The sequence below is a fragment of the Maylandia zebra genome, linkage group LG1 (assembly GCF_041146795.1).
Source record: "Maylandia zebra isolate NMK-2024a linkage group LG1, Mzebra_GT3a, whole genome shotgun sequence".
Taxonomy (NCBI): domain Eukaryota; kingdom Metazoa; phylum Chordata; class Actinopteri; order Cichliformes; family Cichlidae; genus Maylandia; species Maylandia zebra.
Genome location: NC_135167.1, coordinates 19829521 through 19853789, shown reverse-complemented (window position 1 = coordinate 19853789; position 24269 = coordinate 19829521). Strand labels below are relative to the sequence as shown.

At 39.5% G+C, this 24269-nt stretch overlaps 1 protein-coding gene across 5 annotated transcripts in view; it reads left to right on the top strand.

The window, feature by feature from the left end:
- cpne7 (copine VII) overlaps nt 1-24269 on the top strand; it is a 36235-nt gene that overhangs the window by 2754 nt on the left and 9212 nt on the right. For 4 of the 5 annotated variants that reach the window (XM_076882923.1, XM_076882916.1, XM_076882924.1 and 1 more), the window contains 9 exons: nt 4364-4546; nt 4780-4854; nt 9645-9719; nt 14145-14228; nt 14324-14413; nt 14635-15027; nt 15320-15379; nt 15990-16123; nt 23268-23322. In XM_076882923.1, the coding sequence (XP_076739038.1) occupies nt 4364-4546; nt 4780-4854; nt 9645-9719; nt 14145-14228; nt 14324-14413; nt 14635-15027; nt 15320-15379; nt 15990-16123; nt 23268-23322 (1149 nt within the window). The remainder of the gene's footprint in view (nt 1-4363; nt 4547-4779; nt 4855-9644; nt 9720-14144; nt 14229-14323; nt 14414-14634; nt 15028-15319; nt 15380-15989; nt 16124-23267; nt 23323-24269) is intronic. The other variant, XM_004543125.4, reaches the window with a different exon arrangement.

Genomic DNA, 24269 nt, shown 5'->3' with positions numbered 1-24269 from the left:
TGGGGACGATAAAAACTTGCTTTGAAGTTGTCTGGGATTTAATTTGATGGGAGGGTGTTACATGAGATGACTGACCTGGGTTCAATGTGGCATGAATTTATGAGTGGCTATTTTTAGCTGCACTAACTGAAGCATATGCTTGACAAAAAAATCAAATAATAGCGCCATCACTACAGCTCTATCTATCTATCTATCTATCTATCTATCTATCTATCTATCTATCTATCTATCTATCTATCTATCTATCTATCTATCTATCTATCTATCTATCTATCTATCTATCTATCTATCTATCTATCTATCCATCCATCCATCCATCCATCCATCCATCCATCCATCCATCCATCCATCCATCCACCCGAGTCTTGACAATCATAACAGTATTCACCAGTTGTCCAATGCTCTGCTGTCAAATCCCTCAGTTCTGGGCGGCACCATCCCGTCTGCAAATTGTTTACTTACGTCAGCAACTGAGTAAGAAGCAGAGCCCACTCATATCGCCACCATATCACGCTCTTCCTATCATCTAAGCTCATGCTGCGTGGCCCCAGTGGCTTTTTAAGCTGCACATATTTCAACTATTACCTTTTTTTACCACCTGCTCACGGGGCAAATTAGGAGGCAGGTTGAAGATCACATGACATGTGCTGCTTTCACAGATTTTGTCCTCTTCTTACGTAAACTGGACCCTGTACGCTTCTCTGAAAACTAGTTATTCCCAAAACTCGATCTCTAATTTAAGCTGCATGTATTTGTTATGATAAAGCAGCCTAAATAATGCACTGATTATAGAAATGAATTTCCCATGTCAGGAATCTCTTTATAGTTTCTGGCCCCACACCAAAAGCAAACAGGCGTCATGCACAGACTAGCACAAACTACCCTATGTAGCTCTGATTAGCCTTTATCAACAAACAGACTCATCAGACTCATCCCGAATCTGTCCATCCAGATGGCACAAAGAGAGAAAGAATAGGCAAGAAAGGCCAGTAAAGAATAAATAGGAGTAAATGTGACAAAGGAGGCCAAGTCTGAGCTGGTAATTCTTTTTTTCTTTGCATTGCTTGCTTTGAAACAATAGAGCAACACCTGCTTTTTATTATTGCTGTTAGCCATACAGCTTTTCTGGTTATTAATCTAGAAGTCTGACATATGTTTAGAAACAAGTACATCCTTTTCCCCCCTGAATTACTAACCTGAAGCTGAATTACAAAAATAGAGGAAAATAAGATAAAAACTGACAATTGATCAGTTACATTATATTTGTGCAAAAAGTAAGTAAATAAAAATGGAAATGGTTGGCCTCATGTAATCCTCTGTCTACAGATAAAACCCCCACCCCTCAAAAATAACACAAAATGTTTACATTATTAATGTAAATGAATAAAGCAGAGTCGATTATTCACACTGAAAATGTGAGTATCAGAACAAACTCCAATGATTACAGTGTACACAAGACAGGGAGTAACAGGTGGAATGTGACTTATAGCCCTTTAAAGCCTTTAAAGCTCAAAACATTAAATAATTACCAGAAATGTCTTGAAAATTGATTTTTTAAATTAAATCTTCAGACAATTAAAACAAAAGTTTGCATATATGAGTTTTAATTTGTATTATATTTGCTACATCCAGCATTTTTTAAAAATTACTGCTTAAAATTAACAATTAAAATAATTTAGAATACAATTAAAACATTGTGGAAACTCATATACACTGGGCGCTAACAGGTTATACAGTGACTCTGGTGTTTACATGCACATGAAATGTGAAATGTCATCATGCAAATTTCAGCCTAAGAGAACATCTTAAATGTTATCACAAGATCGACAACACTTGCAAGTGTTTGTGTTAAAACTTCCTGCATTTACAGTGAGATTTGACCTGCCCAGGAGGCACGGCAGGGAAAAACAAAACAAATAAACATGCAATGAACACTTTGCTGTCCATAAAGTACATTAGAGCAAAGCTGCAGTTTGCGAGGGAACACAAAGGGCAAACACCGGGCTTTGTGAAAGACTATGCTCTAGACAGACATGTTTGGCAAAGACCAAACACAGCTTTTCAGAAAAAGAACATCATACCAACTATGATGGAAGTGTTATATTGTGGGGCTGCCCCGGTGCCTTAGGGAATGGGCAGCTTACAGTCATTGATTCAAGTAAAAATCCTGCATCATAACAAAAAGTGCTTGAAGATAACATGAGACCAAAAGCTGAAGTTGAACCAGAAGTGGACCTTTCAGCAGGATAATGATCCTAGATGCACCAACAAATCAATAAAGGAATGTCTCTGAAAGAAGGAATGGAGAAAGCGCAAGCAAGAAAACATCTTGCAGCTGAAGGAATTTTTTTTGAACATTGAAAAACTCTGATCTCAGACACTGATTCACAACTGTGCAAAATACCCTAAGGTCATTTCGAGTCCATTTTCTTTCTTTCTTTCTTTCTTTCTTTCTTTCTTTCTTTCTTTCTTTCTTTCTTTCTTTCTTTCTTTCTTTCTTTCTTTCTTTCTTTGGCAGAAGAATGGCACGCCCATTGATGTTGAGGTTGAATACTAACTTTATCTCTAGGCACAATTTAACATTTTATGTTTGTCCAAATATCAAAAAAGCCTACAATTTTCATTAGATGCACTTATTTGTTCACATAAAAAAAGCACAAAACCCCCATCAGGACTATAGGGACTCCAGTCGAATTATTCGTGCATGGGTGTTTTGGGCCCATGCCCTTCTTTATCATGTAAAGTGGCACCAATAAAGATGCTTCCGAGTAGGTGGGAGGCTTTATGTGGTTTGGGTCTCCTTGGAGGGAGGGCTCAGCTCAAGTTATTCTGAGTCATCCTTATTGTCCTACAATGAAACATTTCTATTCACAAATATGAGTGGGTTTCTTCCAGGTTGGTAACAACTCTGTTTACTGCGTGCGAGGATTCACTGAAAAGGATGACGAGGAAGTTTTATAACTTTCACAATATTCTATTCAATATCGTCGGTGTCCATTCAAATGTCTGAGAAATGCCACCAAGAATAACCTTAAATGTTGATGTATGAGTTTATTCGTGAAAGGCAGGATCTGAAGCTTTCCAAGTGAAAGCAAATTCCTTCCCTCAGTGCTGACTGATGTCTTGTGCAGGCTTTTTAATGATTTCCCATAATGTTCCCCCATGAAGAAAGTGTCACGGCTTATGCACACCTTGTCACGATGAAGACAGTCCATCATTCACTGTGGCAAAGATCATGCTTTAATATAGCATGCAAGAGGAAAGCTTCAGTTCCAATTATGTTGACAGCATCATTATTCTTTGGCATATTATTTATAAAAACCCTAAGTGGCTTCAAAAGGAAGAAAATAACCATTTTAAATGTATAAATATTATATTGTTCCACAGATCTTGGAAGACTGGCATCACTCTAAAAATCACAAAATGAAGAAATACCTTTCAAAAGACCAAGAAAATCGATTACAAGAAGCTGTTGGCTTGTGATCTGAGATATTTGCTTGATGTTTGTGCTTTGATTTGTAGATTAGATGTATAAAATGTTGTGCGTGATGCAGGAATCACGCTTCTTATTCCAGTTCAGTCCTTCAGCTTATAGACTCTCCCAAAGCGAGAGATGAGAAATGGGAAAACACTGTCAACCGTTTGTAAAGTAATCAAAAGCAAAGTGTGGACCTGCCCCGCTGACAATGAAGAAATGACTTTGGACTGTGTCGTTTGGATGAGCACTTAAACCTTCCTCAGTCCTTCATTTGCTGCTGATAGATCAGTTCCATATAATGCACCTTGGTGGGTCTTTTCCCTTCTGGGTCATTCAACTATTTACACATTTAGCTTTAAGTCCCAAACATCGCTTATCAACGCGCATTTGGTTAATCTTGGAAATTCGTGACAATTTTTTTTCCTGTGTATATTTATTGTTCTTGTTAAATTTACCAGTACTAAAGCGCTGTTGACTTCAAAATGCTCAATGATGATTTGTCCTTGTGACAAATTGGGCAGTGTGGAAATGTTCATGCAACTGTGTGAGAGCTAAATTCTACATCACGAACAGATGGGGCCCCAGAGAGATCAGCTTTTCCTTGTCAGGCAGTCAAAGACAAGCATGGATGTTTCCTCTAAGCTGAGATTAAATGTCAGAGCCCTCCAATCATCTCTCGTATCATCCTCATGACAAACATAATAACGTCTGCCCTTCTTTGTAAAGAAGCTGACTCTGTTTCCTACATGCGATGTAAAACACTATAAGACAGTCTGTCAAAGGGGGGCTTCATTTCTTTACAAATGCATACAGTCTGTCATAATTAGGAACATTAGATAAACTAGTGTTGACATTCAAAAGTTCATTCATCATGTTCTCTTTCAGCTGGACAGGACAGAAGTGATCAAGAGCAACTTGCACCCAGTCTTTGGCAAGGTTTTCTCGCTGGATTACTACTTCGAGGAGGTTCAGAAACTGCGATTTGAGGTTTACGACATCCACGGCACTCACAGCATCGGAACCCGTGATGATGACTTTCTGGGAGGGGTGGAGTGCACTCTTGGCCAGGTAAACAGATGCTGCTGTCTTACTAACCCATTTTTGCCAGCTGTAGCTCCAGATTTGTGGTCTAATAACTGGGATTTGTTGGTGTAAAAGCACTAAAACATGCCCCCTTTTGTCTTTATTGGTAAATGGTGTATATTTGCTGCACCGCTTGCAGTAAATGATTCATACTTATTAGTGATGGCAAAGGCTCAGATCTCTATATACTGCTGTTTTGTTTATCTTGTTCTTTGCAGATAGTGGCCCAAAAGAAGATGGTGAAACCTCTGTTGCTCAAGTATGGGAAATATGCCGGCAAATCCACCATCACAGTAGGTTCCTGACATTGCGTGTGTAATGTTGCTGCTCTGATGAATGAACTAATTTGAACACATAACACATTAGCCCTGTGTTGCTCCTTGGTATCACTGTAGCGGTGTAATTTTATTTTATAAGTCAGACATCTTCTCTATGGTAGTGTCCGTTTTAGTGGCACGGAGAGGCATTCCCACTAAAGCGCACAGGGAAGCAAGAGAATCCATAAGAAATGATGAATGCACAAGAAATCATGTGTCAAATGTGGAAGAGAATAGCTCTTGGTTCATTATCCAGCATCTTATAGTTAACAAGCCAGTGGCGGTAGCACATCAAAACATGACAAGGTAATCACGCAACCCTCCACTCAGGTCGGGAAATACACAAAAGAATCTCATCTTCTCCTTTCTCTAATGAATTCATGGTGGACAAGCTGCTGCAAAGTCTGACAGCGTTATTATCACCGGGCTGGACTGTCACACACAGTACAGATGTTCCCGTGTTTGCGTCGGTCTCCTGCATGTTTTTGGTGTGAGCAAAAGTACAAAGCGTGATTTAAATTCAGCCCCATCTTACACACACAGACAACAAACTTCACCTCCTTGGTTCTCTTCACTTACTGAATACAGGCAAAAAAACGAATCACTCAGTCTTTTGCCAGATTTAGAATTTATTTAAAAAGCAAATGCATTATGAAGCTCTCGAGGGGAATGGTGAGGATTCTCACAAAGGAATAATCTGACCATTTCATCTGCACAAGCGCAGAGAATTCAGTGCACAAGCACAATGCTGAACCATTATCCGTAATGCTGTAGTGGCACACGCATAATGGCATTAAAAACATGCCTCTGTCGATTTATAATAGTGTAGCTCTTCATTATACTTTACTTGCTACGCGTAAAAAAAACAAAACAGAAAATATTCTTACTGTAGCATATTATATGAGACACGATGGAGATAATGTAGGAGGTTTTTTTCTTTGTAAAAAAAACATCCTAGATTTATAGACACATATTTGTACTTCTACACCCCCATTGACATGATGCATTATCAAACCCATGGGACCAGGATTAGGTAACGCACCAGGTATTTGAGGTTACATAATTACTAGTTAAATTCAAAGTCAGACCCCGTGGATCTCACCTCAGACAACGTTAAGATAAGTAAGAGAATGAACTGAGAAAGTATACTTTTGCCATATAGTTAGGTAGTGAGCTCAGTAGATCCACACCAAAAATGCCTGTTAGCATCTACTGTTTGCAGTGTGCCCATTAATGTGCAGACAGCTTGCTGCTGCTATACAGCCTACTCTATTCTTTACCAAACAAATATATTTTCATTGCTTTTCATATGCAAAAGCATGAGCCTGCTCCTTTCTGTGCTCACTGTATTATTGCCTTATGTATAACAAGCAGCAAAAACCATATCTTCAAGCGTGAGACAGAAGCTGTTTTCAAGCATGACTCCCAGAAAATGTGCAGGGAATCATGTTGGGGCAACGTCTGAAGTTGCCCTTTCCCACGTGAGTGCTACCCCATGCTGTCATGTGTCCTGCTTCCTGGAGGTGTGAATTCACCAGGCAATTAGTGCACTCTTCTTTTTGTGCACTCTTCTCACATATCTTCTGCACTTTTGAACAAACATACTTCTTAATGTTTATTAAAGGGCAGAGCAGGTGTGTTTCAGCTGAAAGCCTTCATCAGTGCAACTGGACTTAACAGTTGTAAAGACAGCTGGCTGGTAAAGGCTGCTTAATGTCGCATCCGACTGCTTCAGACATTTAGGGTCTCAGGCTCAACTCTTTTGGGTGTGAAAATGTCTGTAGCCACAGGCAAATCCTCATTCTAACTTTAATACTATAATCCTTAAACAGCTATTAAAATAGATCACAATCTACTCACGCTATACTACTTAATCTGCTGCCCTGGCAAAGATGGAAAGAGCACACCTGCCTACATTTTTACAAAGATTTTACATGCTAGTTGTTCTTGTCAGGACAAACTGGGTGATAAAAAAATAAAAAATGAAGCCTTTCCTTCCCTGTCATCACAAGCGTTGTCTAGCCCTGGGCATGCTTACTTTAGAGCCACAGTTCTGGCAATTTGATATAATGTTGCTGCCAGTTTAACACAGAAGCAGAAAGCAAAGCCTTGTGTTCTGTGAGGTGGACAGACAGCACAATGGGAGCAGCAGAAGGTGCACTGTGTTTCTTACAAGCTGAACTTCTTCCTCTCTAAACAAACGTGGAAAGTGGAAAAAAATCTGATAACTAGCACAACTTTACTGTTTTGTTGTGGTAACGTTTACATCTATAACAATGTAAATTCACAAGTTGAGGTGATAACCTGACACATCAGTAAGCTTCTAGCTAAGGTGTCTCTCCACGCCCTGGTTTAATCCTACACCAAGTAAAAGCCACTCCAAGAAAAAATGCTAATGATCACAACGAGCTTCAACTATTTGTTTTTACAATAAAAAACATAGAATTATGTGCATATGCATGTGCACAGAAATATTACTGTTACAAGCAAGCAGGTAGACTGCAACCTGTAATTTGCATTTACCGTGTAATTTTTTTTACAAATGTAAGGTGTCATTTACAGAGTATAAAATATGTAGGCACTGTAGAACAATGTAGCAGCATTCGAAGGATTTCAAATAAATAAGAAACAAATCAGTAAAGACTAGCTTTGGAGTATTCTGAAAGAAAGTAGAGATCATTTATACTACAAGCCAGTCATTTTATTATATTTTGCTTCCAGGGAGTCAGAGTTTCTTGTTAGTACGTAGTCTTGAGGAATCATTTCCCAGGTTTTCTGAAGGTCTTTCACAATTTCTCTTTGGAGGCTGCTTTTCCACTGGTTTTTAGTTCAACCTAACTATTTTCAGAGGACTGTTTTTGTTTGTTGAGCCATAAACACTGACCTGTATCTTTCAAGTGCAAAAAAAGATTAACTCAAGGGATTAACCAATATTTTGTCTACACATAACAGACAGCTAAAAGAACCCAACCATTTTTAACTTGTAGCCTGTCACAAAAACACATTTAGTCAAAGAAATGTTTCTATTTCTGTAACTTAATCAACTAAAAATGTCAAAGATAATAAAGTTTGACAGGCACAAAATAGTATTTTTGCACTAGTAAGGTCATTGCTCAGGTTAACACAGACAACTTGGCATATCTTGTAATCATCAGCAGTTTCTCCTTAAAAGATTTAAGGAAACTGGACATGTGGGAGTCAAAATCAAAGGTTTTGGGTCTAAAAAAAAAAAGATCTACAGCAGATGAACCTTCCAGTCTGGTCCTTCCAAAGACCTGAGAGATGCATCTGGCCCTTCAGGTGATCCATCTGCTTTTCACTGAAGCTTCATCAGAAATGGTCTCTGTGGATCGGTGGCTGTCAAGAAGCCATTCTTAAAGAAGGGAAACAGGGAGCAAAGGCTGAGGTATGAAACTTACACAAGAATTGGATTGAAAATCAGTGGCAACAGATCTGATGGAGTAATGAATCCAAATTTGAATTTTTTGTTTCAAACCATTATCAGTATGTATGGAGAAGTTCAGGAGAGAGGTACAACAGTGAGTGTCTGCAGCCATCTTTAAAACACGGCGGAGGCTCTGTCACGGTTTGGGCTGCATTTCACTAGGTGGTGTTTGAGATCTTTTCAAAGTTGATGGAAAAGTGCCGGCAGATTTGGATAGATTCTGGATTTCATCATGCAATACCATCCCAAACACACAACCAGTAAAGATGACATGGGTAAATTATCAGTCAAGAATTTATCTCCCCAGAGCTCCACAGAAATTACTAAAGGAGTGTGCGATCATTGTGACAGAAAACAGAACAAAATTTATAAAGTAGAGCTTTGACTATCATTTAAGAAGCCCGGAGAACTATTCCTGAAGACTACTTAAAGGAATGAAAGGAAAGCTTGCCTAAGAAAGTTCAGACTACGTCAAAGGATAAGTGGTGCTCATACCAAATATCCACATCTGTTTGCACGTGTTTCAATAAATGATGGCACTTCTCATTTTCCTAGCAAACAATAAAGAAATGAGGGGTGGCTCTGCACTCTTGTACAGTGCTGTAGTTAAGTGATGACTAACTTTGGAGTATTTTTCTGATGTTTTTTCTTCTTGCATTTTTACTCACTCATTCTTCTTTTCACCTACTGGTTAAACGTTTTACAGGACTTCACTCTAAAATCACTTTCATTTGCAATAGAAAATCAAAACAGTACAAATACTCATTATAACTGATGATAGATATTTGAGTCACACAGGGGCATTTAAGTTTTACAAGAGTGGAATTTTATTTGCCGTGTAATTTGTGGATTTGTCTGTTTAACTTTGCATTGACGTAAACGTCTCTTTTATCCTTTATGGATAGCATTTACGTAGCTTTTAAAAATCTCTTTTCCAAAGAGCCTCACAATGTGTCTGCCCGTTCCCACATTTATGCACATTCACACAGTGATGACAGAGAGCTTTCATAAAATTACTCATCAGGAGGATTTTGAGCTTCGGTGTCTTGCTCAAGGACACTTTGAAATAAAAGCACGATTCACTCCAGTAGCTAATGCAATAAAAAAAATGGAGCCACTAATTATTGGCGATAGTTTGTTATAAATGCTGACAAATGATATTGTATTGATATTCTGGAGCTTGAATCACGACAGTCATGTTTGCGAGCTTTAAGGTCGTGTTTTGGAAATATATATCACAGTCTTAAGTCACATTTCTTTTAACAGTAATAATAGAAATGCAAACACAAAAACATCACTGCCAAATTCTTTTTCCTTCTAGGTGCACGCTGAGGAAATTTCTGGCAACAACGGATATGTGGAACTCTCCTTCTGTGCCAAGAAGCTCGATGATAAGGTGAGAGGAGTACACGTTTTTGATTGAAACACCAACACAGTTGTTTTATTAGACGCGGTTTAGAAGCATTAGATGGTGAGTAATATGAGAATCCTCCTGTCATGATACTGTATAGGCTAAGAAATCCATCCACAGTAATTCAATGGCATTAAATTTATGCTCACAGAAGGGAATATTTTCTCACAAAAAATCATGCTGTTATATACAAATTATATTAGTATTCAGAATTATTTGTGTTATTAAATGTTGATCTACTTTAAAGCTGCATATCACTGACCTTAGCTTCTCCCGGACTCATGCTGTCAGACTTTGCTGAAGGCATGTTTCAATCAAAAAGAGAGCGGGAGTTTACATCCAGTTACAACTCTGATGATCTGTAGTCACACCATGTTTTCAGGAACGAGCCTCGGGACTCAAGACTCACAGGTTGCCCTTTGATTTCCAGCTCTATTTGGAAAAAAATTCAAATTTTCTACAGCATGTGCATTTATTTTTGGAATTCCACTCTGAATTTTACCGCCACACTGACAGTGAAATTGAACCCGACTCCAACACATGGAGTACAAAATAATAAAAATAAATCCTTGATGTGAAGTCCATTTTCTCCTCCTCGTAATGGCTGCCCCAAGTCTCCAGTTTCTGTTGAAATGCTGGAGAAACCACTCTAACCCAAATAAATTACTTACTTTTAGAGAAATGATGTGCAGTCACTTGCCACTCAGATGCAAAAGTGTTCATTTGCTCTGAACAAACAATATAGACTGTGATTAGATACTGATTTTATTTAGGAGCAAAGACAATTTAATTTTGGTTCCAAAAATAACCCATTGTATGTTAGCGAGGAGACACCTTTTGAAAGAACTGAACATCATTTATTAAGATACAGAAGTCAATTAATAACCTATTTGGTGATTAGACTCTGAGGAAACATCATAGAAAGTAGTCCCAGCAGTGATAGGACAGGACCCAGTGGAGTCTGGATGCTGATGGTGGTGAAGACAAAGATGAAGACAGACATGCTTGGATGCAGTGACCAGTGTGAGGTGGAGATGGAGAGATGGCGGATTGGGATGTAAAACTCATTTTACACTGTGGGCCACGTAAAGCCCACTTTATCATTTACTTTGGTGTAGATAAGGGGAGATCTTTATCAGCAGAGAAGCTGCAAAACTTTTAAGAATACAGTTAAAAATCCCAACAATACATCTTGCTTCACATTTTCCAGTGGGCCTGATTAGAGTCTTTATGGGGCCGATTCTGGCCCTGGGGCCCTATGTTTGACAACCCTTGACTACACTCATGATGTTGACAGGATGGGAAAGGGGAGCACTCAGGAAAGCAGACAAAAGATCACAGATTTTTCTTGTTGAAGTTACATATAAGCTTAATTTTTTAGGATTGTGGGCATAACTTGGTTTGGATATAAGAGACAAGCTGGTTGTAAGAAATTTTCCATCATTTTCAAAACATGCCTCTGAACAGTGCTGGCATCTCTAAAAAAAAATTGCATTTCTTCAGTGTCCTCTGCTCAGATGGGAGGAGATAATGTTGCAGATATTTGTGTTAAAGCTGGGGTAGGCAGGCTGTCGTTGGCATGAGTGGAAACCAAAAATCCATAGCAAGTTTTCAGCATATTGTAATTCAAGTCAGAGACAGAACGAGAATGGAGACTTTGGTCGGTGCCAGCTGTCTTCAGAGCAGATCAGGATAGTGTTGTTGTGGTGCAATAGGTTCAAGGCTTTCACCCGAGAGATGTTTTTTTTAAGTGATACTCATTGGGGATGCTCAATGTAGAGCTGCAGGAGAGGTGTTGTCTATTTTGAAATTGTGGTGTTTTTTATTAGATAGAAAAAAAGAAAAGAAGTTACGACTGGAAACCTTCTTTATATTAATAAGACAATTTTCCCATTCATGAAACTGTAGATACCCCAATCAGCACAATGTATACATTTAACCATTTTCTTCGCAACTGTAAAGATTGCAAAGCAAATATTGGAAAGAAAACCCCTTCCTGCTATTAGCAGGAAGAGACCAGGCTCAGGGATGGGCAGCTATGTACAGCTACCAGCTGGGATGACAGGAGAAAAACAGTGAACACAGAAAGGCAAGAGCAAAAACTGTGGCAGAAGCAAACTTGTAATATTTATATTTACATGTGGAGTCATGTCCCTAACCACATGTAATCCAACATATTGTAGGTTATGCAGGCACTACAAACAGATTCTGGGCATCCTCCAAAAGAACCTCATGAATGCCCTGATTTTTAAACTTCCATAAACTTATCACAGCTTATCAGTGTGGAGCACTTGAATAAATTGCACTGTTGAGACTCAATAAGAAAACCAACAATCAGTATGGGTCAAGATGCTGTAACAAAGGTTTTTATTTCAAGCTGGGTAACTACAGCTCGTATAATCAAGCCTATAAAAAAAACAAAACGTCAGAAGTTAAGGAGTCTCGCTATGTTGGTGTGACAATCAGCAAACTGATACGCTGGGAGTGTACTTGGACTGAATGACCCACACTCCACTCAAAGTAAACCCACAACTTCCAGCATAAAATACCTAAAGTAATACCAGTACCACCATAAACATAAAATATTAACAGAAAACAATAACCTCCCACAGTAGGAGCCACAGCACTAAATACAAATAGAAGCTGTTTATTAGCACTGCGCTAGAGTTTACCGAGAACGAGAAATAAAATGATTAAAAGTGAACACTTTGGGCAACCTTCACTGCACCTTGAGACTACCACTGGTCCAGGATCGTGATGAAAGTTCAAAAAAACGAAACTACTTATATACTAATTATTATTACATTCACGCCCCAGCACCCCAGGTTACACATACATCCCTACGGTAAAATAATCCCAGCTGAAACAAGCTAATAAAGGTAAAACAGCAGGAATAAAACTAACCCACCTAATGAGCCTCTCAAAGGGTCAGGTGCTCTCACCTTGGGCCCCTGAATTGTGCCTGGGTCTTAGTGCCCTCCTTCTACAAGTGACAGGATGTCTTCTTAAGTAGTTTTTTAACAAAATAAATTAGCTGTGACAGGCAGCTTGCATATAGCAAATTATCTAACAAGGACAACAGATGATGACTGAAGCATGACTCTTTCTAATGAGCTGCTCATCAGTTGCATCCCCTCAACCTGCTGTAAATACTGAATGTCAGCCCGTTCACGTTGCTGAGCAGAAGGATTAATTAGGAGGCATGATAGATGGTGGTAACTGCTAATGATAAACATTACAGTTATTGTGAACCTGAAATTGAATTTTGACATGTTTGCCTCATGAGTCCATGCTACTGATGCCACTGGCTAGTGGTTGTCATGGCAACAAAGTAAGGATCTTACAGCTCTTTTTTTTTTTTTTTTTGCTCCTATCCCTCAGGAGATGTATCTGGCTAATGTAGCGGGAAATGCATCTTTAACCGTCTCATTCGCTGTACACAAAACTCCCCCTCACCCACTCAGCCGACACAGGCACACAGAACGACACAGACACGCAGACGCACACACAGTAATTATTTGTTTTCCTCCCAGAAGAATCAATTGACCTCAATAATCAGTGTTGCCTCTGCTCTCAGACGCCTGAACTTGAGACTCAGGGGATGATTCAAGGCTACCACAAATAACTATAAAAGATGCAAAATGTTCCACGTGTTTTTAGTTAATTGGGGCATTTACTAACACTGAAAATGGACACAAACACTAGTGAGTTGATCTGAATTCATCGTGTTCATTACAGCCGATCGCCGGGGCTGTTTAAAATGCACTTTGCGCAAGTTGCAACACGCAAAGGAAAGCGCAAATACTTTGCTAATGAACTTCAGCCGTAGCATGTACAAGCTATTTGCTGAAGGAAAATGTCAATACTTGAGTGAAAAATCTATGGCATGACTTAGAAGCTTATAAAAGATCAACCCTTTCCTCAATGATGTCTTATTCAAAAATTCCACCACGCTGCGTCTTCCTGTCCTTTAATCATGCAGACAGTTACCTGACAATTATTCCTCCTGCAATCAGCAAACGATGAATTAGTGTCTGCAGACATTTGTACAAATCACCTGGACAAATACTAAAAGCATACTGAGATATCACAAGCACCCAAGCCCGGGTGGAAATCGTCACAGCTTCATTGTAAACGCTAGCAAACGCTTGAAGAGACTGCAAATTGAATTAAACCAAATCCTTTCTGTTAAATGTGATATTTCATATCTTTTGATCTAACAGACATTGACCTCTGCGAGAGTCCATGAATGAATAAAGCTAAAAAGGAAAACCAGAGAAATACTAGTTTTATAGACTTTTCCTTTTCTGATTTACAGCAAGTAAAGGAAGAAAAATCTTTCCTGAAACTGGTTGTTTCTCACCTCCAGATCTAGTGGGTTAGTCAGTTTTGTCTTCTCTGTTTCTGCAGGATCTCTTCAGCAAGTCGGACCCATTTTTGGAAATCTATCGAATCAATGACGATGAAACCGAGCAACTTGTTTACAGAACTGAGGTAACCTTACCACATTCCCACCCCGGTTTCATCGACAGCTTTTAATGTGTTTCTAACACTTTACTTCTGTTGTTATTGTACTTGTTCTCTAACAGGTGATTAAAAACAACCTGAATCCAGTGTGGGAGCCCTTCAAAGTGTCACTCATATCCCTGTGCAGCTGCGATGAAGACCGGAAGCTCAAGGTAGGGAACGTTTTAGAACTGTGACTGCAAAAACCACAGTCAGTGAGTCAGAAACTGCATGACCAGCGTGATTCAGCTGGGGTCAGCAAACAGGGCAGAACACTGAAAATACATCACTTTGATTTGTATATGGATTTTCTATGAGTATACCTGGGATATATGAATGAGTTGTTGTATGTCAAAAGTAGTAAACAATGTCTGTATGTGTGTGTGCGCCACAGTGCCTAGTGTGGGATCATGACTCCAGGGGGAAACATGACTTCATTGGCGAATTCTACGCCAGTTTCAGGGAAATGCAGAAAATTTCCAGTGGAAATAAGGTCAGTGAATGGAGAGGTGGAGCAGAGCGGAGGGGAGGGGAGAGACAGCTGTGTAACAATTTTATCCTTTCCCAGTGTGCCTCTGATTTTTCTCTGCTGAAATCCAGCACACATGGAAGGAAAAAACAATGTCAGGCTGCTTTGATATGTTCAAAATGCCACAAGTTGTTGCTTTTGTTCTTTGTCTTTCACTTGCTTTTGTTCAAGGTGTCGTGGGACTGTATGAATCCTAAGTACAAACAGAAGAAGAGAAACTATAAAAATTCAGGAGTTGTCATTCTCACTGACCTCAAGGTAGGAAACTCCTGCAGAAACATGCTTCAGAAGAAGCAACACCCTAGAGAGAATCAGTCAGTGTTTCATTGTCTCAGTTTACAAAGCGGTATAGACACTGCTGCTGTTTCTGTTATTGTTTTATAAAGGGAAGACTTTCCAGAGCATTTTTAGTCTCCACTACATTTTCAGCATACAGCACAACATTTTTTTCTTACCTTTATAGCGAACAGATTTGGTGTGCTTTAATGACCTGGTGACATCATAACTTCTGCGGTTTTGCCTGAAAGATTTGTGTTTTTCTGCCTCGCAGCTTCACAGAGTCTACTCCTTCTTAGACTACATCATGGGAGGATGCCAAATTCACTTTACGGTAAATTAAACCGACTGTCTTTAATGACGCTTCGCTGTCACTGAATGCTGTTAACTGCAGCCTAGTTTCATGACTTACATATTGTGCTCGGCACACCGATCATGTTGCTACTCGATGAAGACTTTGGTATGTTTCCTTCTTTCCTGACCTTTTTGTTTGTGCACACATAGCTTTCTTGGAGGCAGTTTCATGAAATAAATTCAAATGTTCTGTAACTCTTGCCCTTTGGTTTGCCCTCTGTAGTGCACATTCTCGCTTTCTGGCTGGATCAGAGAAGCAATGCATGTTAATCATGAGGACTGCTGTGGTAGATGCAGTCCTCCCTTGTTGAAATAGCTAGCTGCTTGGATCTACTGTGTATGGGAGGTGATGCTGCTTCAGTCTATGTGGGCGTAAAAAAAAGAAGCAAGTTCTTACCTCTGATCATGTAATTTATACTGCCATTAGGTTTATTTCAGGCTCCCTCACTCATAATGGCTCGGAATATAATAAGCATTCAAGCAACCAAGTAAAAGTCTTTGCAGAAAGTCAAGTGCCAAAAGAAAAGCTTAACTGATTCTGATGAACTGTTCATGTTGCACACTTTGCAATTTCTTTCTCTTCCCACCAGGTTGCCATTGACTTCACAGCCTCCAATGGAGACCCCAGGAACAGCTGCTCCTTGCACTACATCAACCCTTACCAGCCCAACGAGTACCTAAAGGCTCTGATAGCTGTGGGGGAGATCTGTCAAGACTATGACAGGTTTGTCAATCTTTTGTTTCTCAGAAAAGGCTTTTTGTGGCCTACAGGGACTGTCACTGTCTCCTGTTGTGAAGCAGAGCTGCAGAGTGCTCCTCACATGCCATTTCAGTGGAATCTCTGCCAGTGAAAGGAGCCACTCCATCTGATCCACAGCATTAGGACTGTAATGGAAACAGTGCAGTGTTGAAACAGAAGGGCAGAGAACCCTGCAGGTCATTATAGCTTTGCTCGCCAGTTTTTTGTGACACTATGGGAACCGAGCTATTGACCACCGGCTCCTTTCCCTCGCATTTATTCCTTCATTGAAATGAATTTGGCACTTTTAATTTTCTCTAACAGACGGGTTGCAGTTTTAAGAAAAAAGTCAGCGGTAACTTGCAGCTTAAACACCGTCGTTCACGATAGTAAATACATTTTAATCTTCTTATAGACGAGAAAACTGTTTGTACCTGGAAAAACTAGAGCAAGTAAATTTTTGCCTCTGCTGGCATTATTTATGCATGAGGCTAATCTGGGGCTTGAAGATGGGTCTTGGTGGCAGCAGTCAAGGACACTTATGCAGTTTTGTGGATGTACTCCTTTACGGTCATTTTACATCAGGCAATTTCAAAGTAAACATTAGTTTTCTTCCCTCTGCCTGTGTGCGAGATAGGTGACATTCTGACCTTTTTCACCCTGTCAGCCACCGGCATTTAAATCTTGCAGACATCAGATTTTGATGGACAGAGAGTAATTATCAAATATGGGGATTTCTTTCGAATCCATTCAGGCGTCGTAGATTGAAAAATAAATAAAATGAAGTGAGACTAAAGTGTTTGGGTTAGAGTTGAACCCGGGCCATTGGATTTAGCCTGAGCACCCTGTAAACTAAACTGGCACCCAGTTTAGGCACACTTGTTCTGGCAATGCGAATATCTAATTAGCCAATCACATGGTAACACCTCATTCAAGTATATAGATGTGGTCAAGACAAGCTGCTGAAATTCTAACCAAACATTAAAATGGGGAAGTGGGAAGTGAGGAAGTGACTCTAAACCTGGCATGTTTGTTGCTGTTGAGTATTTAAGAAAATACTGATTTATTGGAATTTGAATGGTCCAAAATATCCAGTCAAGGGCAGTTCTCTGGGTGAAAATGCTTTATTGATGAATAGCCAGAGTGCTTCCAGCTGATAGGAATGCAACAGGAACCCTTCAAACAGGACACCAGGTACCACTCGTGTCTCAAAGAACAGGAAACTGAGGCTACAATTTGCACAAAATTGGATAATAGAAGACTGGAGAAATGTTGCCTGGTCTGACGAGTCTCTATTTTTAATGCAACATTCAGATGGCAGAGTCAGAATTTGATGTAAACAACATGAAAGCATGGACCCATCCTGCCTTGTGCCAACATTTCAAGCTCCTGGTGGGGGTGTAATGGTTTGGGGGATATTTTCTCAGCACACTTTGGGCCTCTTAGTCCCAACTGAGCACCACCCGAGTACTATAGCTGACCATGTCCATCCCTTTATGACCACAGTGTACCCATCTTCTGAGGATAAAACACAATGTCACAAAGCTCAGATTAGCTCAGACTGGTTTCTGGAACATGGCAGCAAGTTCACATTTTAAGATGTTATGGAACAGGAGATTGTCATCATGGATGTGCAGCCAAGAAAACTTTTATCAAAAAAACGAAAAACTAAAGACATCTCCGTGTGTACCTTCTGTTATTTCATTATTTTCTATACAGTGCTATGTTGTTCCTGCCATGTTGATCAAATCATAATCATTCTTATGTAACTTTCATTTCCTGCCGCGTAGCTGCTAAATATTTTTAGTCTTGCGTGTCACAGGTAGTAGCCTAACTCTACCTGCGAGTATGTGGCGCTTCTTGCTGTCGTGCTGTTTTACATGTCTGTCATAGTTTCTTTGCTCTCATAGGAAGCTGCATGTGGCTGCTTCTCCTGTGGATAGCTGACTGATACAGTTTCTTCTCAGCATCTGTTGCAGCGATTGGTCCTCCTTCTTAGCTCGCACAGGCTCATTACCCTGATACAGACGAACACATGCTGAGATAGGGGCTGACACCAGGATAGCAGGCACTTCAAAAAGAAGTGGGAGGCATTATGGCTGGAGAAATAACAGCATGGTGTAGAATCTGATGTAAAGACAGAGGTGGTGCAGCATGAAGCCTGTTTTCCTCTGAGGATTCCTCTTACTGTAAATACTGGCTGATGTACTGTAGTTATAATGTTTGACTTCAGTCACATGTATTTTTAATGATTGGCCAACAGAGCACAAATATTACAGTATCGATGTGTAAAAAAATATCTTTAGGATACTTGCAGGTATTTGCTAATTAATGAAAAATAATTTGTGATATTATCTGTTTTGGAGAAAGACCCTCTCATCTGTCAAAAGTAAGCCAGATGAGGATTAACACCCCAACTCCTGATTTATGCAGATCCTCCTATTGAATATCAGGAGCACTGTCTGGCTAATTATAGCATGCAAGCGATAGCGCCGGAGACACTGAAATCCTGCCTGTGAATTTTCAGTTCATCTTTGTGGCTTTATTGCATCCATGTTTACACTGATGCACACCAGCATCATACATGGAAACATGTCTCTGGGCCAACAGCGGCTGCAAGTGTAGGCAGCCCTTCCCTTGGAATTGTTATTGAGGTGTAAAATGTGGGCAAGCAAACCTTTTAGCCTTTAGTGAATATAGGTGATGTGGGATTTTAGAGTCCGTGCAGAGGAGTGCATTACAGAGCTGCAGTGACTAGCTTTGTCTGTGTGGGTAGAGGCTCGTTTACCTTGCTGAGAGGGCTATTACACCGGGCACATCGCCCTGTGGCTCCTCACGTGTGCTGATGAAGAGGAGAAAACTGTGACCTCCGTGGACTTTGGGCAAAATTCATATGATGAAAATGACTTGTGGCCAGTCTCCTCTGTTCTCTCGTCTGGGCCGATCCTATGTCATATCATATTTAATAAGTTTCATGAAATGTATTTGCTGTGTTATCACAACAGTCCCGGGGCCAGGATAATCAGTTTTCTATGTAAACAATAACAGGAACAGAATACACGCCAAAGCAAAATTGGCTCAGCTTGAATAACTGCTTCCACATTAAAATATTTTCATTAAAGCTCTTTCTTTACACTGGCAAAGCTGGTAAAAACCAATACAAAACCCAAAACATTTTTTCTTTCCTATTATCTTGCATTGATACAGAATGCCTCGATGTGTTTGAAAGGTCAAAATCGTGGGAGTAAAGCCTGTATTCAGTTGGAAAGGAAGGCTGTTTTTTTTTCCTCGATGAAAATGGATTTAACTTCAGTTGAAAACATTTAATTGTTGAAGGGGATATTAGAGCTGCTTTCATACTGTGGTATCACTTGCCCAATCTATTGAACAGGAAGTCTATAAATGTCAGTGGAGCACTGTTACTGGAGTATTTTAGCGCATTAGCTGGAACACGTATTCAAAAATAAGAATACATTAATGTTACACGGGCACCTGTTTGCCTTGTGAGCCATAATCAGTGATGCCTTGAAACTACAAGATGATAATTTATTATAGTCCCAGATTATGGCAAGGTCCTTAGATTGTAACAACAACAATAATGAGTACCTTGGAGATGCATAATACCCATTAACTATTTTATGTATATCATGCGTGGAACTGCCAGTTATCACACACCGCGTATTTCCTGTTGCCACTTGGCGGCGCCATAAGTGCAGCGTAATATAGGCACATAGATGTCTCCAGAGTCCCATCAAACGTCAAGTTTGGAAGAGACTGGACAATGTACAACTGAGTTTCTGGTGTTTCCTGTGGCGAATACATTTGGCGAGTCACAACCAGTGTTGGTCAAGTTACTTGAAAAAAGTAATCAGTAACTAATTACTGATTACTTCCCCAAAAAAGTAATCCCATTACTTTACTGATTACTTATTTTCAAAAGTAATTAATTACTTAGTTACTTAGTTACTTTTTAAAAACACGATTTACAACCTGAATAGGTAATAAAGCGATAGATCTTTCAGCCCAATTCTGCTTTTTCTGCATAATCCATCATACAAAATGTAATCAAATGGAAAAGTCTCTTTTTTTTAAAAACTTGTTTTATCAGTTTTAATCTTTTAACTTTATGCATCAAGTAAAAATTTTATTATATGCAACATTCTCTGACTGGAAGAAATTTGTTTAACATTTAAACCTATTTTCTGCACATTCCAGCACATAAAATAAAATATTTTTTGTGTTTACACTCACTCTTTCAAATAGATGCAAGTGAAACACAGCAGAAAATAAATAAAGTCAAAGACTAGCGGTCATTTTGCTCTATTTTCACCTGTAAAGCAGGAGTGGGGTAGGCGGAGGTTTGCCCTGGTGCAGGTGTGCCGCAGCGGTCAGTGAAAGAATCTGCGCGTTTCTCGGTGAATTTCCCATTACATCGTAGCACACGCACGTACTTTACTCGTTACTTTAAAAAGTAATCAGATTACAGTAACGTGTTACAAGTAACGCGCTACTGCCCATCTCTGGTCACAACAGACATGACCTTTTACGAAAATTCAAAAGCTTTGCAATTTAATGTTACTAAGGTCTTTAGATTGGACTCACCAAAGATCATGTCTGAAAATATCTTTAGCAGGAGTTTTTTAATGTAAAAGGCCTGAAAATGGCAAAATAAATAAATAAATAAATTGCACTGAAATTACACTTTAAATCCAAAATGGCTGAGTTCCTGTTGGATTTTGGTTATGGTTCCAAGAGATCTCAGGACACTGCACGAGGCTGCCAAATTTCAGACAGATAGATGAAATGCAGTGCAGGGGATGATTTTTTGAAATGTTGTAGGTGGTGCTGTGGAGCCGTTTTACCATATTCAGTGATCAGAGCCCCCCCCCCCCCAAAAAACAAGAAAGCTGTCATTAGGCTTGAGAAGTGGGGCAAATTTCTTGACTTTTCAAGCTTGCCAAGCACTTCAACAACAATTTCCTCTTTCATGCAGAATAGGCATGGCACCATGGCATGCATCACCACATTGGTTTTAAGGTGAATGCAATCAGCCTGAGAGGAATAGTACAATCAAAATTTCATGGCAAATTATTGGAATTCACCAACATGCCCTTCAACAACAATCAAAAGCGCCACACTTTAATATAGGCAACATCTGAAGTTTAAACTGGCCAAAGAGGAAGTTGTTTGGACAAAGTCAAAAGTTCAAAAAAGTATAAGGCCTGGTGGACTTCCTGTTGGGTTTCCATGAGTGGACCCCACTCGTGTGTAACAAACTTCATTCAAGTAGCTCGAACTATTTCTTGGTAGTACTTCATTAAAGATGTGTTAGGTGGCGCTATAGAGCAAAACTATTTTGAAACCATAAAATATGTAACTTTTCACCAGACTTTACACATGTGCTAATTTTGAGTACTTTTAGGCTTCATTACTTCATAAATAATAACAAATGGCGCAAATACAATGGGGCCTTCCCACTGTTACTGCTCAGGCCCTTATAACCAGTCATTTCTGTGGTAGTAAAATAACAATCCTGGTACAGCTATTACTAATTGCAGTACAACTAAAACTTGTCAAGCCGAAGTTAGTTCTTTCAATAGTTATCAGGCAGTTAAGAGTTATTGCTCCCTCTGAAAGTGTGAAAATCATCTCTGTGCCAGTGTTTATGTAAGTCCACAAACACCAGAGTTAATTGAACACTTCTGATAGCTCTGAAAAGCTGCCTCAAAGCCACATTAGCCACTATAAGTGGATAAACAGCTCTCCAATCAACACTTGTCCATGCACCAAATAACACAACTTCCTAACACTGTGCAGTTTGCTGGCCACCCTCTGAGGCACCCACACCATGTCCTGAATAAATGAATAAAAGACATGATCTCAAAATGTTTGTTCAACCCCAAACCAAGAGCTGAAGATGTTGTTTGCGATTGCACGGAGCTGGGTTGGCTTGTCAGTGATGAAGGCATGAAATCGATAAATGTCCTGATAACAGAAGCGGCCATTAGACAAAGCTGTCTGTAGGCAAAGAGTCCCTGATGTGACTGAAAACAAGTCGTGACAGCTCCAGTGCTTACTCTAAATGCCCAGAAATTCCCAAAATATTACTGTAAATACTTTTTGTTTGCCGGAATACATTAGATTACTTTACAGGCATTACTGTATGTATTTGTATACTGCATATACAGTAGTTTTTTTTTTTCAATAAAGCTAATGAACAGGATGCTCTAATGGGGTGTAACAGAAAGTGAGTGACCAAAACAATATCCTTCAGTTTCCATAATGCAACCCAAATGTGTCTTTTGCTCCTATCCCGCCTGGTTAAACCCATGGCTTTCAAAACAGATCAAATCAAAAGAGCAAAAATGGAAACAGGACAACGAGAACAAAGCTGAGCTGTAAGATATGTCATGAAGATATAAAAATCATGTCTTGTATTGTAGGTAGTGTGCATTTGTTGTGCATTTCATGTTTGAATGTCTGAGTGAATGCTAGAGGAAGATATTCCACACAGGTACTGTGTAACTGTGAGTAACTTTCCAGCATTGCTGTGCAGTGGAGTTACAGGCACTGAATCCCATTAGTGTGCTGCAAACACTTGCTGTCTACAGCTGAGAAAGTGTGGGGTTCAGGGTCAGGTTCAAGTTTACTTTAAAGCTGAACAGGACGTTGCTTTTTCATTTCATAAAGGATATCCATACTTAGAATTCAGACACGCAAATAAAATTGTAGTGGGCAAATATAATACACTTTATCTGGAGTGTACTATCTTGTTATTCATACAAACTGTGCACCCTGGCCTCTGACTGGAGGCAGCGAATCCAGCTTAACAGACTTTTGAAGTAATATCTTCCCATCTAAATGGTACAGTGAAAAATGAAGAGGCTAAAAATCGTTAGAAGCTCTGTGAACAGGTGCAAATGCTGTCTGCACTGACTGTGGGACAGATTTCAAATTGTAATTCAAGCTTTTAACACGTTCTAAAATGCAAACAAGCATGAGGTATGCCCTCAGAAATACAAACAGATGGATAAGCCATCAATATTTTCCAGATTGCAATCAAAAGGCAACCACAGATTAAAATGCAGTTGCTTTAATTTGTAACTGATTAATTTGCTTATCGTTTCAGTGACAAGCGATTTTCAGCTTTGGGGTTCGGCGCCAGAATCCCTCCGAATTATGAGGTGAGTATTTTTTGTGTGCATCTCTGTTCTCCCTTTTTACTCCTCTGTTCTAAACACTGTGCTTCTTCCAGTGATAATGATGTGTGCTGTATAGAAGTGTGCTCTTACCGAAACCAGGTATTTTCCACTAATCTGGGATTTGACGTTACGTGAGCCAATTTTCATGACCTGTTCCAGGACACAATTTGTCATTCAAAATTTCACATTTAAAACTAATTACCGAGGGTATTTTTATTCATAAGCCCCTCGTCTTAAAATATCCACTTGTCTCGAGAAAATATCACGTTACAATGACACAGAAGCCCCAGAGTGTTGATCCTCAATTTACATAAGAATTCATGAGTGTGAGAGCATTTGTTTAAGCAAATTAGACTTTGGGAACCGAAAGCCCTCGGTGATTCTGAATAGAGCCCCTGGGAGATGTCTGTCATGTGAACAGTGAGCACACACACACACACACACACACACGGACGAAACACCATCCTCACATAGTCTATCAGACCAGAAGGGCCTGTGTTTAATGTAAGATTGTAATGTGCTATTCTTCAGTAGGAAACACTCATAATTATCATTTCAATCATGCTCAGCTTTGCAGCTCAATAATGCAAACTATTAATTTCTGAATTTGCCATAGCAGTGATTTCCTCACAGGAGCCAATTTTATTTAAACCGTGTCCTGTTGATCTATTGTCGCTGGTGGCGCAGGTGATTCTAAATTAAGCTATTCGATAAATCATAAAGTGCATCTGTGGACTCATAGGTTAGGGACTGTACTAGGTGCCAGAAGTGCGAGGGCTCTTCTGACCGCGGTACCATTTATTATGCATTATGCATAAGTATTAAAGATGTTAATTTAATGCTAAAGATTTATCACATACAGTATGAGCTGTGGGAATTAATGAATAAAAAAAGAATAAATAATTTTTTCTAACACAGCACAAATAATA